General features: G+C 46.4%; 1 protein-coding gene across 4 annotated transcripts in view; it reads right to left on the bottom strand.

Annotated features, from left to right (window-relative positions):
- Positions 1 to 14,468: 14,468 nt before the first annotated feature.
- Positions 14,469 to 17,911, bottom strand: part of C5_1H9orf43 (chromosome 5_1 C9orf43 homolog) — a 217,362-nt gene continuing 213,919 nt past the window's right edge. For all 4 annotated transcript variants that reach the window (XM_078642191.1, XM_078642189.1, XM_078642192.1 and 1 more), the window contains exon 15: positions 14,469 to 15,102. In XM_078642191.1, the coding sequence (XP_078498317.1) occupies positions 14,804 to 15,102 (299 nt within the window). In that variant the 3' untranslated portion in view covers positions 14,469 to 14,803. The remainder of the gene's footprint in view (positions 15,103 to 17,911) is intronic.

Genomic DNA, 17,911 nt, shown 5'->3' with positions numbered 1-17,911 from the left:
AAGCACTTTGTAAACACTCGTGGTGCGGTTGTGACCCCGAATGGAAGGACTTTGAACTGATAGTGTTGTCCTTGTATGACAAATCTTAGATACTTCCTGTGCGCAGGATGTATAGGAATATGAAAATAGGCGTCCTTTAGGTCTTGTGTTGTCAGAAAGTCTCCCTGTTGTAGTAATGGGAGTACTTGTTGTAAAGTGATCATGTGAATATGATCTGATTGAATGTAGTAGTTTAGGGGCCTGAGGTCGAGGATCGGTCCTAATGTCCCGTCCTTTTTGGGTATTAGGAAATACAGGGAGTAGACTCATGTTCCTTGTTCCTGTAAGGGGACCTCTTGAATAGCATCTTTTTGTAGAATTGCTAGAACTTCGTGTTGAAGCAGTGTTAAGTGTTCTGTGGACATTGGACGCTGCCTGGGTGGTATGTTTGGGGGGGGTTGCTGTGAGTTCTAGGCAGTAGCCATGTTGGATAATTTGTCTTACCCACCTGTCTGTTGTGATGGATTCCCTGACAGGTAGGAACTGTGATACTCTGCTCCCTACTGGTGTGGAATGTCGTAGGGGAGGCAGAGGGAAGTCACTGTTTGGGAGTGGAAGAGGAGCGGTTGTTGTTGTTACCTCTACCTCTTCCCTTATTGTTGTTGCCTCTGTACCCTCCTCTATAGTAACCTTTATTAGAGGGGGTTTGTGTTTGTGTTTTAAAAGATGACGTGTTATCTGCACCGGTCTGCTTGGAGCCTCCTCTATAAGAGGAGCGGCAAAAAGAACCTCTAGTCTGGGTAGATTGTAATGCACCCATAGACTTAGCAGTGTCTGTGTCCTTTTTCATCTTTTCTAGCGTAGTATCTACCTCTGGCCCGAACAATTGGTTCTGATTGAAGGGCTGGTTGAGGATGGTAGTTTGCACCTCTGGTTTGAAACCGGAATCCATTGTCTATGCTTAGTTATGTATTAGCAACTAGCTATATCCGAGCAGTCCTGCTATCCATCACCTTCGTCACATCTCTGGTTATTTATGTGACATTAAAAAAAATACCGGCTAAGACAAAGGACTAACTCCACGGTCACACACTTACTGTAAACATCTTAAGCTAAAGCGCGTGTGCCCTGATTGCTTCAAAAGAAAAGAAATAGAAAACAACAATTTTTTCTTTTTCTTTACTTTTGAAACAATCAGCGCACACGTGCTTTAGCTTGAGATGTTTACATCCAAAGCATGAGTGTGGCAAAGTACATAAAGAGAAAAAATAGCGGACACACGTTTTGTTTCTCTTTATTTTTTTTTGTTTTAATCGCTGCACTCGCGCTTTAACTGTAAAGATCTTAAGCTAAAGCGGGTGCCGCAAATGGTTCAAAAGTAAAGAATTTTTAAAAAAACTTTTTTTCTATTTCTTTACTTTTTGAGCAATAGTGGCACCGTGCTTTAGCTTAAGATCTTTACAGTTAAAGAGCGTGTGTCGCGATTATTGAAACCAAAATAAATAAAGAGAAAAAAGGCATGTTTGTGAATGCAACTAACCATAGGAAAGGTGCATGCACCTTTATTCCTGCTGGGGTACCGCAAGGGTTACATTTTGAAACGAGGCTGAAGCTATTGCCGTCCCCATGCTGAAAGGAACCCTGGCTCTGAATGCGATAGAAGGTAGCACATGGGAGGAGTGGTGGGAGGGGCTACAATGGCTAATGTCTTTTCTCAAACAAGCTCTTGCCACGCCATTGTGCAAATTAAAAGCAAGAGTGCAGGTAGGAGGAGCGAAACACTTGGACAAGAGAGAGCAAAGTGAGGAGAGAAAAGCACGTAAGGAAGACAACTGGTAAACACATGTACTACAATGGGGTGCTTAAGAAACTAGATGGAAATATTGTAAGTGCCTGTGGAGGGTTGCCAACTGTGGGGTTAGGGAGTACCACAGATGGAAGCACTCGGACATTGCCCTGCCACAGTACCACCCCCGAGATTGAACATAATAGAGATGCTTTGTTGTCAGTGGGGAAAGTGCACACAGAACAGGACATGTAGGACAGTGCACATTTGGTGCATTCAGAGCAGTGCACACGGGAAGTGCACACAGGACGGTAGACATGCGACAGTGCACAGAGGTGGTGCATTCATGGCAGTGCACACAGGACAGTGCACACAGGAAGGACGGTCCTTCGGTGGCGCGCTGGAATCCTTCACCGAGGAATGAATTTACTGAGCTCGGCGGCTCATGCTTTAGAAAGCAGCACGCGCCGCTCTGTGGAATGTCTGCCGGGTTGCTAGTAATAGCAAGGGAATGGAGGGTGAAGCGAGCAGCTGTTGTGTAGGTGTGACGGGGGACAGATAGTGGCTCTTCTGTCACAAACACTCTACTGCTGCTGAGAATTGTCAGAAACTACAGACTGCATGGAAATTACTGGGACAAAAAGCAATTTAACGTGAAGACGCGTGCGTTCCACACATCTTTGAAAGTGAATTTTGTGTAGCATTTATTGAGTGATGCTGTGTGTGGAGCATTCATGAGCTAATAAGCACTGATAAGGAATGCCACAAAACAAATAGGGAGGGAAGCGCTGGTGAAGCGTCGCGCTTCAAGAGCCTGGTGGGGGGGGGGGCGGGGGAGCCAGTGAGTGGGAGGGATGCAATGATGCGAGGCAGGCGGCTCGGGGAGCAAATGGAAAGCGCGTGCATGGGCACATGCACTCGGCGCAATCCGCCTGGTTTAGCTTTCCTGGTTTCAACTCTATAATCTCGACATCTGCAATGCCAGAGGCATTGGCAGAGGTCGAGACCTAAAAAGGAGAAACAAGACAAACATTGAAATGTAGGAGAAGGCTTATAGCAGCCACTATTAACACTGAGTCACTCCATTGTCTTCGCTGGAGCACCCAATATTCCAATGTTCTAATCTAGCCTTATAGCCCACTGTAACAGGGTATCCCAGCCATTGGATGCCCGCTCCAGCATTAAAGGCCTGAGCACGAAGGGAAGTCCTTTAACAAGGGAGCAAACCTTTAATGGCCGATATAGCCTGCTACAGCGGGCTACAAGGCTATTAGAACATTCTGCCACTAGACTGCAGACTATCCTTATTAAAAAAAATAAAGACCTCCTAGGGACCAAGAGGGATGCAACTCCTCACAGCTCCCAAGCCTTCGTTTCACAGCTGCTGCCGTGAATGTTTAACAGATAACAGCCACATGCAGCGCCACAACAATTAAATGCTTAACATTCACAGCAAAAGGCTGAAGTCACCTCCTGGTTTTCCCTGGGCTTGACAAACCTGTTTTTTCTTGTCCAGCGGAGCCAGTTAGACCCTCTTTCTGAGGCTCCACTGACACTGTGAGCTATGAGAGGAAGGAAGGCTCACTAAGAGCCCTGCTGCACAGGGTTATGCTTTATATTTCCCCTACACAATCCATATATGTTAGAGAGGCAAGAACAGAGAGAGGCAGAGGCTGTGTATTAGAAGTTTGTAACGTTGAGAGCAGGTGGCCAATATCAGCTTTTCTAGGCCACTTCTGTTCTATGGTCTTCAATGGAGATCTCAACAGACCAATGTACTAATAATAGATAAAGACCAGTGCTGATGCTCGTAACAACCTGCTCTCTTTATAAGCATTTCTTTTATTGTCTTGTTCTGATTTTTAAGGATTTGTTAAAGAGATATTTGTATCAACAAAGGGGGGAACAGTGGGCGGACTATATTTAACGGGGTCCAGTGTACATGTCCGAAAGACTAGTAACACAAGAAGAGTACAAAGTTCCCCGATGAGAGTGTGAAATACACGTGAGTGTAAATGCGTGAGTAGCGTAGAAGATGGTGAAAAGGGAGGGGGGATTCCCTTTTTGGAACTAAAACCCTCACACACCCAGCAAGCTAGGTGTCATGCTTCATCATATGGGTTCTGCTCCTCGTCAGACTGGCGCTGCAATGTCTGACGGGCACCCACGAAGGGGCTCTTTATCGGAGATCTTTTGTTCCAGCCATATGGTGCATGCGTGTGAGAGGGCAAGTGAAAGTGTAGTCGTGAAGTGGTGGTGAATACAAAAGGTGAGTCAGTCCACAGAGAACTTTATTGGCGTGGCTAACTCCCTTGATTAAAAAGGGGGGGAGGGGAGATATATGCTGAGACAGATTCACAACAAAATATCTACCACCCTCAGGTCAGGTCAACATGTTTCTTGCCGTCATGGCAATTCTTCAGGACCTAAGTGCTCAGTACTACACAGTGAAAAAAGTAAATGAATGTAAATTACAACCTTATTACTTGCGGTCAATAAGTAGGCAGGCCAATTGGTCCTGCTTATGCGATGCGACCTAGAGGAAATATACACAGCAGAAGAGTGTGATCAATGTAAGGGTCCATTGTTTCCTAGGTCACATGAATTCTACGTTATTCAAACACACTAGTGAAAATTAATTAAAACAACAGAAAAAACTGCAGTAGTGGGTAGAATCATAACTGGGATTCACAGACGAGGACATGAGGGCTAATGAAGTGAGGGTGAGGCAGGTTGATGCTTACCCTAAGCAGTTCCCTAAGGTGCCCCGCAATCTGCTCCCGTGGGACCTGCAACAGAGAGTAAGGTACCTGGGGGAGAGAGAAGACGCACAACCTACCCCCAGCAACGTCTGGTCAGGATGAGGAGCGACTGGTGGCAAACCACGGGAACTCCCATAGTACTTGTAGCCATCGTCCTCCCATCTTGCCAATTCCATGGGTGGGCGTGGCAGTAGCGGGTTGGTACTATGCATGCGCTTTGCTAGTGAGAGGATGCAATGCACCACTAAGTCAAGCCATGAAATCTTGCGTCCAGAAGCGGTGGCCATCTTGGATGTAGTAAGGGAAACAAGGGACTCGATTCCCAGTAGGATTTGGCAGGGAAGGGATCACTTGTTAGTGGGTTAACCGGTTACCACTTGGAGTAACCACCAGATGGAAAAGTTCAATCGGAGGGTAGAGGCCCTAACGGTGTAGTGGCAACAAGTACGTTTCCAGGGTTGGCAAGGGAGGAGTGTAATACCGTAGATTGGTGCTCATAGGCACCCCGGTCATAGACACCTCCCATAGGCAGAGGAGGTTGTAAAAATATGGGGTAAAGTGATGTAGCGGTTACCCTTAGTGATTCACTTCAATGTCTATGAAGGTATGTAATCGGGTCCTCCGTGTCAGGACCAGTGTCAGGTAGTCCCAGGTACGATCTAGCGTGCCAATGACGACCAAGGTACAGAATCATTGAGACCCCTTGAATCCAGTTTCAACCGGTGGACCCATCTTTGTTCAATCCTGAACAGTGCCTGCTGGGTAATGGCAGGGTGGGATTCTAAAACCAACCAACGTACACTGTCTGCTGGATGGCCTTGTTGTGTATAATGTTCGTATAGTCTAGTATGTGTCTTCAAGCATCTGATATTGCTTTTATGCTCCATAATTCTCAGTTTCACTTGCCTCATCGTCATCCCAATGTAATGTTTATCACAGGGGCAAGTGAGCAAGTATATGCATCTTGTGCTGTTGCAGTTTGTATGCCTCTGGAGGCTCCACAAGAACGTGTCTGTAAGCCTGATTTCTTTACATTGAACTGTTTGGGGGCATACAGCACAACCTCCACATGGGAAGTGACCCGTCACAGGGGGGAGGCCCCACAAGGTGCTCTGGCTGCTGGTTTTTTGTTTTCTCGTCGTGTATGGATCAGTGCATCCTTTAGGTTAGATGTCCGTTCGAACGCAAATCGAGGGCGTGGGATATCTAAACCACTTGAATTGATAATATTCCAATGTTTGTTTATTATGCTTTTGATGAAAGCTGAGTTCTTAGTGAAACAAGTGACACAAGTTATCACTTCTTCGGACTCTTTGGGGTGTGTCTCTAGTAGTGCTTCCCTTGAATTATTCAGGGCTTGTTTACAGGAATTGTGAATGAGCCTAGTTGGGTACCCTCTGTCCTGTAGTTTGTGTTGAAGAAGACTAGCTTCTTGTTTGAAATCGGCCCTGTTAGTGCAATTCCTGCGAACCCTGAGGAACTGTCCGAAGGGGAGATTGTCCCTCAGGGCTCTCGGATGGTAGCTCTCATAAAGCAGGAGGCTGTTCCTGTCAGTCAACACTCCTGAGGCAAGATAGCCGGGAGTTTGTTCGCTATTTTAAAAACTGCTTTTAAAAACTGCTTTGTAACAAAAACTTGTGTTTATTTGTGAGCACTTCCCCCCTGAGCACTCCCCCCCCACCTCACCTGCTTCAGAATTCCCCGCGCAGCCGATGTAAGGGCTGCCGCGGGTCGGAGTTATTTTTGCCGCCATTCTCGTCCAGACCACAGGCCACGCCCACGGACGTAAGGCCACGCCCCCTCCTCGACCCTTCTTAAAGCGCGCTGACCAAAAGCCCGCATTAGAGATCAAAACACTCCTGAGGCGAGATAGCCGGGAGTTTGTTCGCTATTTTAAAAACTGCTTTTAAAAACTGCTTTGTAATAAAAACTTGTGTTTATTTGTGAGCACTTCCCCCCTGAGCACTCCCCCCCACCTCACCTGCTTCAGAATTCCCCGCGCAGCCGATGTAAGGGCTGCTGCGGGTCGGAGTTATTTTTGCCGCCATTCTCGTCCAGACCACAGGCCACGCCCACGGATGTAAGGCCACGCCCCCTCCTCGGCCCTTCTTAAAGCGCGCTGACCAAAAGCCCGCGTTAGAGATCAAAACACTCCTGAGGCGAGATAGCCGGGAGTTGGTTCGCTATTTTAAAAACTGCTTTTAAAAACTGCTTTGTAACAAAAACTTGTGTTTATTTGTGAGCACTTCCCCCCTGAGCACTCCCCCCCCCACCTCACCTGCTTCAGAATTCCCCGCGCAGCCGATGTAAGGGCTGCCGCGGGTCGGAGTTATTTTTGCCGCCATTCTCGTCCAGACCACAGGCCACGCCCACGGACGTAAGGCCACGCCCCCTCCTCGACCCTTCTTAAAGCGCGCTGACCAAAAGCCTGCATTAGAGATCAAAACACTCCTGAGGCGAGATAGCCGGGAGTTTGTTCGCTATTTTAAAAACTGCTTTTAAAAACTGCTTTGTAACAAAAACTTGAGTTTATTTGTGAGCACTTCCCCCCGGAGCACCCCCCCCACCTCACCTGCTTCAGAATTCCCCGCGCAGCCGATGTAAGGGCTGCCGTGGGTCGGAGTTATTTTTGCCGCCATTCTCATCCAGACCACAGGCCACGCCCCTTCCCCTTCACTTTAACAATGTGCCCCCCCAGACGCGCAGCGGACGCGCACAGCAGGCGCGCCGCCAGCGCGCCAAAGGCAAGCCCGTCTGCGCCCGTCCGCGCCTCGCCCGTGCCTTGTGCCACCCCACCTGTCCAAAAACTTAGCTATACAAGAGAAGCCCTATTGACGCTAAAAGCAGGCTCATCGTCCTGCATTCAACCACTTGACATGACGACCTGTGTAGGATCTTGGAGTTGTAGACTCTGCAGGCACAGCCTTGGCCCCAACAATCAAGCTAGAAATCAGCCACCAAAACAAGTAAGAAATCTACGCTGCGGGTTGATCAATCGCCGCACATGTCTTTGATTTAATAATGGAAAAGAAGCTAGACTGCCTCTTTATGATGGAAACTTGGTTGACATCTAATAGTAACCCCGATATAACAAACTCCCTTCCCCCAGGATACCTAATCTCTCGAGAGGATAGACCAATTCAGAGGGGTGGAGGTATTGCTATTGCCTACCGTAATACCCTGAACTGCCAAACTTTCACCATGCCAGGCCTCAAAGGGGCAGAAAATGTTGGCTTTTCGCTAAAAATACACGACTCCTTCACCTTCTCAGGGGCATTAATATACCGGCCACCTGGTACACACACAGACTTCATGAACAGCATTGGTGAAGCTATAGGCAATCTAGCCCTCAAATCAGCCAACTTTACCATCCTGGGAGATGCCAACATACATCTAGACGCCCACTCAGATCAGGCCACAATCTGCTTCACTGATACTATGAATGTCCTAGGCCTAAAAATTCTTACCACCTCCATCACACACAAGGCAGGACACATACTTGATTGTCTCTGCTCCAATATCGAAACACTTAAGGTAGACACTCCGCAAACATTAACCTGGACAGACCATAGCTATGTCCCATTCGAATTCCCAGTGACAGTCAACTCTCGGACCAATAAAGCTAACAAATTCCTAGGGCCTGCCTTAGTAGTACCCTGTTGGAAAGATCTGATTGGGCAATCGGACTTCCTGACAAAAGCAGCCAGATCTAGACCGACTCCGTCAGGAGCACCTGACAAAGACAGCCAGTCCTTTAGGGAATGGATTAACACACTCATCAAGGGCCAGGAGTCTGTCCCTCCCTGCCTGAGGACCAGGAGAAAACAGAGACCCACCGCCCCCTGGTTCTCTCCCACCTTAAAAGAGGAACAAAGGAAGGTTAGGGCGCTCGAACTGAGGTGGCGCCTTAACTACACAAATCTTGTCCAAGACATGTATAAAATCGCCCGTCGATTTTGATTAAAACAGCCAAAAGGGAATACTATACTGAAGCCATTACTAAAAGTAATAACAAACAAAAAGAAATCTTCAACATTGTAAACACCTTTACTAACCCCAAAACCATGCAGAAAGACATCCCCCCTCTCAGACCCTCTGCAACACCATCGCAGACTTCTTTGAGGGCAAAATTTTAACGCTGACCAAAGACTTCCCGCAACCTCATAACCATGAGGAGAGCTCAGCAAACAATACCAGCGTAAAAACATATACCCTGACTTCTTTCCAACCTGTCAGCCAAGAAGAATCTCAGATAGAAATCCTCAAAATTAAATCAGGCTCCCCCTTCGACCCCTGCCCCCCGTTGGTCCTCCATACACTAATAGAGATTGCCAACCCATTCGTTAATAGCATCATAAATTCCTCACTTAACCAAGGTCTGGTCCCCGAAGAATGGAAACTCACAGCAGTAAAACCCTTGCAAAAAAAATCACTACCGGACCCTACTACCCTCACAAATCTTCGTCCTATTTCCCTACTTCCGGCTTTCTGCAAACTTACGGAGAGGGTAGTCAATAAACAACTTACCGCTTTTTTGGAAGCCAATAACATCTGGCACCTCAACCAAGCAGGTTTCAGATCCCAACATTCAACCGAATCAGCCCTAATCTTCTCCTCTGAAACCCTCCGCGCAGCACTAGATCAGGGAAAGAAAGCAGTCCTGGTTCTGTTAGACCTGTCCGCGGCGTTTGACACGGTGTCCCATACCATTCTGCTGGACCGTCTAGCCGCGGCAGGAATTGCCGGAACTGTATTGAGCTGGATAAAAAGCTTGCTCGCGAATAGGAGACAAGTGGTGGTCTTAGGACAGTACAGGTCAGAAGAAAAGTTAGTAGGCTCTGGAGTCCCCCAGGGCTCATGTCTGAGCCCTACGCTTTTCAATATATATATGGCCCCACTAATCACCCTCATCTCATCTTTTGGGATAGATACCATCGCATACGCAGACGATACACAGCTCATTTTAGTTATGGAGAATGACACCTGTGAAGCCGAAACAAAGCTCCAAAACTGCCTTACTGCCACGTTCAAATGGATGAACCTAAACCATCTCAAGTGCAATACTGGAAAAACTGAAATTCTACCCTTTGGTAAAGGAAATACCTTCAACCCCACATCTTGGTGGCCAGAGGACGCCATCGCCCCCCCAAGTACTGCCTCCTCAGTCTGCAACCTAGGGATCAAATTTGACCCCTCCCTGAGCTTCAAACAGCAAGCCACAGCCGTAGCAGGGACCTGCTTTGGAATTATGAAAGGGATCAGGAAATTTTTCGACCTAATCCCCATCTCCGCAAGGAAAACGGTCGCAGTAGCCCTCATAACATCCCGCATCGACTATTTTAACAGTCTATATGCAGGGACCAATAGAGAAGTCTGTCACAAACTACAGATGGTGCAGCATGCTGCAGCCAGGTTAGTGTTAGGATGGAAAAGGAGAACCTCGGCCACAGCAGCAATGAACATCCTACACTGGTTGCCCATCTACAAAAGGGTTCTCTTTAAAATCCTACTGATCACTTTTACGGCTTTCAATGGAAAGGGACCCAACTACATACTAAAAATGTTCAAACATTACACCCCCACACGATGTCTCTGATCTCAAGGGGCCAATCTTCTCACCATTCCCAAATTCAGACTCAAGACTGAAGGAGGAAAATCCCTGGCGGTACTAGGCTCCAAAGCCTGGAACATTCTCCCCCATCATCTCCGTCAAATCCCCACAGAATCAATCTTCAGAAAAACCCTCAAAACTTGGATCTTCACCCTTTCCGAAGAACAATGTAAAAACTTAGTCTAGAAACTTCCCCCTTTCCCCACCATACTTACCAGACGTCTGTTTTTTTTTTTTTGACTCTCTTTCTACAGCGCAAAGACGCTCCTTGGAGTGCAGCCTGCGCTTTACAAAAACCCCATCACATCACATCACAGTGTTCTTGCGGTATAGGGTAGTGCTGAGCCCAACAGGGTTAAGACTGATGCTCGAGTCTAGAAAGGGGATAGCAGTCTCAGAGATGGTGCCGGTGAATTTAAGGAATGGATTCTGCAAATTAATCCATGTGCAGAAGGCCTCACAGGTCACCCGGTCCCCTTTCCATAGCATGAGGATGTCGTCTATGTATCTGCGCCAGAGTGTTATGTTGTCGCAGAAGGGGTTGTGTGTGGCCCGGATCACACTTTCTTCAAATGTAGCCATATAAATACAGGCCAAGCTGGGGGCAAAGGTCGAACCTATAGAGGTCCCCCGAATTTGGTGGTAGAGTTGTGTCCCATATTGGAAAAAAAATTCAGTCAAGGCTATGGTTGCACAGGCTATTATGAAGGAAACTGGTGTAGGTGAAGACCACTCTTCCTGTAGGAGAGTTGATTCAACGGCTTCCAGGGTGGCCTGTTGTGGGATGTTAGTATACAGTGCTTCAACGTATAGTGTGAGGAGGAGGTCAACACCCTCCCTCCCCTCGATGTTATCAATAAGGCGGAGCACATCCCTTGTATCTTGTAAGAGAGACGGTATTTTCCTAATCACAGGTTGTAGGAAGGAATCGCAAAATTTGGAGAGTGGCTCAAGTAATGAGCCAATCCCAGAAACAATTGGCCTTCCAGGCACTGGTGTCTGCCCCTTGTGAATCTTGGGGAGAGTGTAAAAGTATGGTATCACCGGGTCTGTAGTGAGTAAGAATGCGGCCTCATTCTTGGTGATCCACTCGTTAGTTTCACCCTCCAGAATAAGGCTCATGATGGTTGTGGTGAGCCTTCTGGTAGGGTCCACAGGCAAAGGTCTGCAATGAGTTGTGTTGGCTAGTTGGCGTTTACACTCTGTGTCATAGTCATGGCTATTTTGGATCACAGTAGCGTCCCCTTTGTCCGCCTGCTTGATAACAATGGTTGTATCATTGGCTAGAGACTGGACAGCCTGTCTTTCAGCTCTGCTCAAGTTGTTAAAGCTGCTATTGTTGGGTTTGTTTTCCAAACTCCTAAGGACTGCCCTCTCGAAGGCTAACACCTCAGGTGGGACCATGTTATCTGTGGGGGTGAAGATTGATGGTTTACGTAGCCCCGTGTCAGTTTTCTCGTTTTCAGGTTTGTCATGAAAGAAGGAACGCAACCGTACCTTTCTAAACAGTTGTTTAATCTCGCACATCTCATTGAAGTTATCAGGAGTCGGTGTAGGAACAAAGCCCAATCCCTTTTCAAGGACCTTGGTTTCAATGGGAGATAATGTCCTGACAGAGAGGTTGACAATTAAACTCTCCTTCCCCTGGTCGTGCTCCGGGTTTCCACCGAGGATGAGGTGGTTGGCTGGTCTTGCCACTGTACACCCTTTTGAGCTCCTCGCTTGCGCCCTCTTCCTCTGCCCCAACCTCTGTCTAAAAAAGGGGGGTTCATTGGGTAGAACTGTGGCGGACCCTGTGGATAGAACGGGTATTGCCAAGGGGGCATCATTTGTGGTGGCCCCTGGAATGTTGGTCCATTGTTGTACCCTTGGTTCCAATTGGCACGCCATTGATTACGGTTGTTTTTTGGCGGATAGCTGCCACTCGAGTCACTACCAGTGGAACCCCTCTGGCTCCCAGTGTCTGAGCTTTCATCAGAGGAGTAGCCGTTTATGTTGTTGGTGTACCCATCTTTAAGGTAGGGATAAACCTTTTCCTTATCTAATCTGGCCACATCTTTTTGTAGTTTGGCCATTTTCTGTTTCAGGAGGAACTCTTGGTTCTCTGCGATCTCTTGATTAATCTCTGCCAGTTTGGTTGTGAAGGGGGTCTTAGTTAGCGTCCCTCTAATGGCCGTCTCCATGGCTGTGATCTTCACCAGTAAAGCATCTGCCAATCTCTTGGCTGTTTTCACGATTAGGAACAGTAAGTCTTTAGTACATTTCCACGAGACTTGGCACCAATCTACCTTGAATTGGCCATCCTCGAGGAAGAGTCTCGGCATGATGTTAACAATAAGTCCCTGTGGAGCAATGTTGGCTCTCAAATACTCGGTCATCATAGCCCCATGGACAGTAATCCTGAGCCACTCTTTTTTCATTATGGTGAGTGTTGCCCAATCTTCATTCGTAGAGCCCGAGGCGGTAGCCCCTCCTGCCCCGAAGAGAAAGGGAGCTGACCTTAAGGCCTCGGATATTGCGTCTTCGTCAAAACTTAAACCTGGAACGTCCTCCATGGTTGGTAGGTGCGGTTAAAGTCAAGTTAAAGATGAGGTTTAAGTGGAAAACAAGGTGGAATGCCCTGGAGTACCGGGTTAGTATCACCAGAGACCCAATGGTCCTCTCAGTAAGCTATTACTGTAGGTATCCTCAATGGTTCCACAGAGATATCCCGTGCACAATCTATCAACAAAGGGGGAACAGTGGGCGGACTATATTTAACGGGGTTCAGTGTACATGTCCGAAAGACTAGTAACACAAGAAGAGTACAAAGTTCCCCGATGAGAGTGTAAAATACACGTGAGTGTAAATGCATGAGTAGCATAGAAGATGGTGAAAAGGGAGGGGGGATTCCCTTTTTGGAACTAAAACCCTCACACACCCAGCAAGCTAGGTGTCATGCTTCATCATATGGGTTCTGCTCCTCGTCAGACTGGCGCTGCAATGTCTGACGGGCACCCACGAAGGGGCTCTTTATCGGAGATCTTTTGTTCCAGCCATATGGTGCATGCGTGTGAGAGGGCAAGTGAAAGTGTAGTTGTGAAGTGGTGGTGAATAAAAAAGGTGAGTCAGTCCACAGAGAACTTTATTGGCGTGGCTAACTTCCTTGATTAAAAAGGGAGGGCAGGGGAGATATATGCTGAGACAGATTCACAACAAAATATCTACCACCCTCAGGTCAGGTCAACATGTTTCTTGCCGTCATGGCAATTCTTTTACTTGTACTTATTGATTCCCTGTGTCTCTGGAGATACATTTAGTTGGACTGTAAAACTGTGAATGTAAATTTTGTGTTTCTTTAATCCTGGCGGATGGCGCAGTCCTCCGCCTGCAGATCCTGGTTACGATATGAGGAAATTTTCAAATTGTGACAGGCAGGAAAAAAGTATAGAAACTACAGAGAATCTGGAGTACGAACTTTTAAGTGACGTACGAAATAAAGAAATATCGAAATGGGATTGGCATTTGATCCAAACAACAGAAGACAAATTTACAGTCCCAGACGAAATATGGAGGAAGATCTTCCCAACCCAAGACTTGCTTCATCTCTGGCAAGTATCCTGCACTCTTTTATGGCAAACTATAATTTCTGCTGCTCCCCTTATGAGAAACTATCTCTTTACTTTACATAGGTCAATCTGGACGCCGGAAACACTCTCTAAACTGAACAACCAGGTGGTAAGTAAATGCCCAAAATGTGGGGACCTCAGGGCGCAGTGACATCCACATGTTTTACCAGTGTCCACAACTGGGAATCTTCTGGGAAGAAGTGGGTAAGGCTATTGATAAAGTCTTATTAAATATCAAGGTAAGCCCACTAACCATTATTTTTGGTATTTTGGACAGTAACATTTCTACTACTGTATTAGGTAAAATACAAAAATGTTTATTATTTACTTTAATTATACTAGCAAGCGGCAAGATATGTATGAATTGGATTCTTACCACCCCCCTAGGATGACAGAGTGGATCAGCTCAGTAAGGAAAGTTAGGTTGCTGGATAAGCAAAGAGGGAACAGATTTAAAACCAGGTTTTGGGACCTATGGGATAAACATATGAGGTAGGATAGGGAGGAATGTCCGATGATTACACACAATGCGATCTTGTAGATTTGAATGATCGGCATGGGTGTTTTGTGACCGACATTCAAATGAATCTAAAGGTTCTAAGACATCCTAACCCTCAGCACCATATCAAAGGGCGGTCTCCAGCCAAGTCGATCGGAGCCACGAAAAGGGATCTTGTCTAACATAACCATAAAAATCGCATGAATGAGGACAAAAAAAAAAGTTGTTACAGGCATGTTTACTCACTCTTTCAGTGTATGTACATTGTTATACTGTTCAAAGTACAGGATAAAGGAACTATACAGACAGAGTACACATTGTGTAACCTGTTATGGCTCAAATGATTAAATGTTATCATTTTAATAGTTCAAATGTTTCTTGAGTTAAGCAAATGATACATCATGTGTCTGTGTGCCCTTGACGTCTCTCTGGGGTATGGAAGCTTACTAAAAAAACATTTGCATTCTAAATACAAACTCCCCCTGCACACTACAAGCACATTTTTATTAAAGATAAATGCCCCCTCTCCAGGGCGTCTCTGACTTGAAGGCCCCAGCCTCACGTGGAGGTTGCAGCAGGTTCACTCTCAGGCGAGTTTTCCTCTCCAGAAAAGCTTCCTTTGCGCAAGTATTCTGGGGATGGAGGTGGGGGAGGAGGTCTGGGAGAAGGAAACTGCACCTTTCCACCTTCCTCCAGCATCTTAATTGTATTCAACTGACTCTTCTGTTTACAGTCACCTAGAGCGTTTCTCGACTCAGCTGAAGTCTCTGGATTCTCTTCTGTCTGCTGGTCTCTGCCATCATTCCAGACTTCTGTCCCTTCTTCAGATGTGCCTGTTCCTTCATCTCCATCAACATCTTCAAGTGAAAAATGGGATAAATGACAGGTTTCAGTGTGAAATCATCCAGGAGCCGATATACAAGCTGAATACAGATATAGTTTGCCAGATCTACCCAGGATGAACATTTTTGGAACCTTTTCCACAAATACTGCAAGACATGCAATATGTTTTCAGGTGCCTCAGCTGTTATCATGCAACACAATATGTAGTGGTATGAAGCATGTCTCTTTATTCAGGACTAGCAGCCCGTCCTGACGTTGTCCGGGTATGCCGGCCAGTAGTATATTGTTTTGTAGGATTTCGTTTTGATAGCATTTCTTATCTGTGACAGGCCTGTGAAACGCTCCGATTCACAGTGCACTGCTGATGCACTTAAGAGTACGCGTTCAGTAGTGTGTGAATTCGAGTTTCCCTACTTTATTTTTCCTTGCAATATTATATAGCGCGAACTCGACAACATGGCATGAGCACAATTTACATTACAGAAGAGCACATTCATTTGTGGTAGGCACGGGGAGACAAAGCAATTTGCCTGGAATCACAGGATGTTGAGCTGATGCCGAGATTCGAACGTAACTCCCCAGCTCTAAAGTTCGCAATTCTAGAACTTGTTGCGGGAGGTGTGTCTAAAAGTGTATGTCGGTGCTGGCCATCAATGAGAGAGACCTGTGCATTTTTCAAACCGGTGGTGAAAAAATATGAGTATTTTGCTGGAGATGTGGGCCGCCGTGCCACCAATGTACTTACCGGGGGAGGGTAAACACCCATTATTCCGCAACTTTCTTTCCGCATACCATCACTCCGCATACTTTCATTACGAAAGTACCATTACTCCGCAATGCCATTACATTTTATATGCTTTTACCACGCATACATTTACAAAGAAATTCGTTGTAAATACATGAATGGTAAGATAAGGAAGTATGGGTATAGGGGTATATGTTTTGGGGTACTGAGGTGTATGTTTTGGGGTGTTTGGGTATTTTAAGGGTTCAGAGATAGTTTTGGGTTATGGGGTACAACGGTAGTTTTAGGGTTTAGGGATAGGTATGGGTTTTGGGGTACAGGGGTATTTTTAGGGTTCAGGACTAGGTTTGGGTTTTTGGGGTATAGGGGTATTTTTAGGGTTCAGGGGTAGGTTTAGGTTTTGGGGTACAGGGATATTTTAAGGGTTCGGAGCTATGTTTGGGTTTTGGGGTGCAGGGGTATTTTTAGGGTTCAGGGCTAGGTTTGGGTTTTGGGGTACAGGGGTATTTTAAGGTTATGGGGTAGGTTTGGGTTTTGGGGTACAGGGTTATTTTTATGGTTCAGGGCTAGGTTTGGGTTTTGAGGTACAGGGGTATTTTTAGTGTTCAGGGGTAGGTTTGGGTTTTGGGGTACAGGGGTATTTTAAGGTTCAGGGGTAGGTTTGGGTTTTGCGGTACAGGGGTATTTTTGGGGTTCAGGGCTAGGTTTGGGTTTTGGGGTACAGGGGTATTTTTAGGGTTCAGGGGTAGGTTTTGAGGTACAGGGGTATTTATAGGGTTCAGGGCTAGGTTTAGGTTTTGGGGTACAGGGTTTTTTTTAGGGTTTAGGGATAGGTTTGGGTTTTGGGGTACAGGGTATATTTATAGGGTTAAGATGGGTTAGTGTTTAAGGGTGTTGGGGTATTTTAAGGAGTACGGGTGGGTTATGATTATGGGGTGTAGGTGTATTTAAAAGGAGCAGGGTGGACACCCGGAGCTGGAATGTACAGAACCTGGGAAGAAAACAAAATGAAATATTGGGCACAACGCTCGCTTTTTCATTCCGGTAATCCCGCGCCCCGCTCACGCCCACGCCCCCAGCACACGCCCACAGCACACGCCCACAGCACACGATATGAGACATGGCGTGAAGGGCGGAACGTACCACACGCCCCCAGCTTTTGTCACACCCCCAGCACACGCCCACAGCACAAAGCAGACACGCCCACAAGGGACTACTTTGCTGGCACAGTTCTTTTACCTTTTAAATGTATATGGTGGGCGTCTGCATAGCCTATGTCCTTCTGCTGCAACTGTCCTTTCCAACGCTGTATTGGGTGTTGTGATTGGTGCTGTCGTGCCTGAGATTACCCGCCTCAAAGGTTTGGGCTTTCTCTTTATTATATTAGTATAGATAGATATAGATGTCTTGTCCTAACTTGGCTGGAGTTAAATGTGTGTTTTGTTTTCATTCTTTTCTGTAATGAATCTGTGCTAATGGATTGCAATGGAGGCGTGGTATATGGTGAATTCCACGATCTATCTACAGTGAGTCAAATGGAAATTACTACATTTTTGTAAGTAGAATAGAAACTTAAATGTTGAGTTAAAAACAGTTAAGCAATCATAATTATGGGCAAAATGAATTTCACCTTACACAGAGAACACATTCTGGGTCACAATTCGGTCCATCATTCTTGCTTGCCATGCCACCTTAGACAGGCCCAGGCATATGCAAATCAGCCATTGTCCTGCTCCAATAAGAACAGTCCATCCCAAACTGCAGGTCAGTCCCCCTCAAGCAGGAACAAAAGCAACCCTAGGAGGATCAGTGCAAACCACTCCATCCAATCCTAGTGCTCCTCTTATGCTGGTTAACAGCATGAGAGCACTGTCTGGATAGGTTAGAGGAGCTCTCCCTGCCACATTCTGCAGAACACAGAGAAGGATGAGTCGTAGCCCGTGGGTAAGTACAACTTACATACTTTTATTTCTATTAAATGTGTAATGCATATGTTTGTGTTTTATTATGGGCTTTTAGAGGGAGAGGTTGTTTGTATTTGGGCTTTTGGACGGAGGGGTTGTTTTAGTTTGGGCTTT

The sequence above is a fragment of the Lissotriton helveticus genome, chromosome 5_1 (assembly GCF_964261635.1).
Source record: "Lissotriton helveticus chromosome 5_1, aLisHel1.1, whole genome shotgun sequence".
NCBI classification, from domain to species: domain Eukaryota; kingdom Metazoa; phylum Chordata; class Amphibia; order Caudata; family Salamandridae; genus Lissotriton; species Lissotriton helveticus.
The sequence above is the reverse complement of the archived record's forward strand: the minus strand, read 5'-3'. Positions and strand labels throughout refer to the sequence as shown.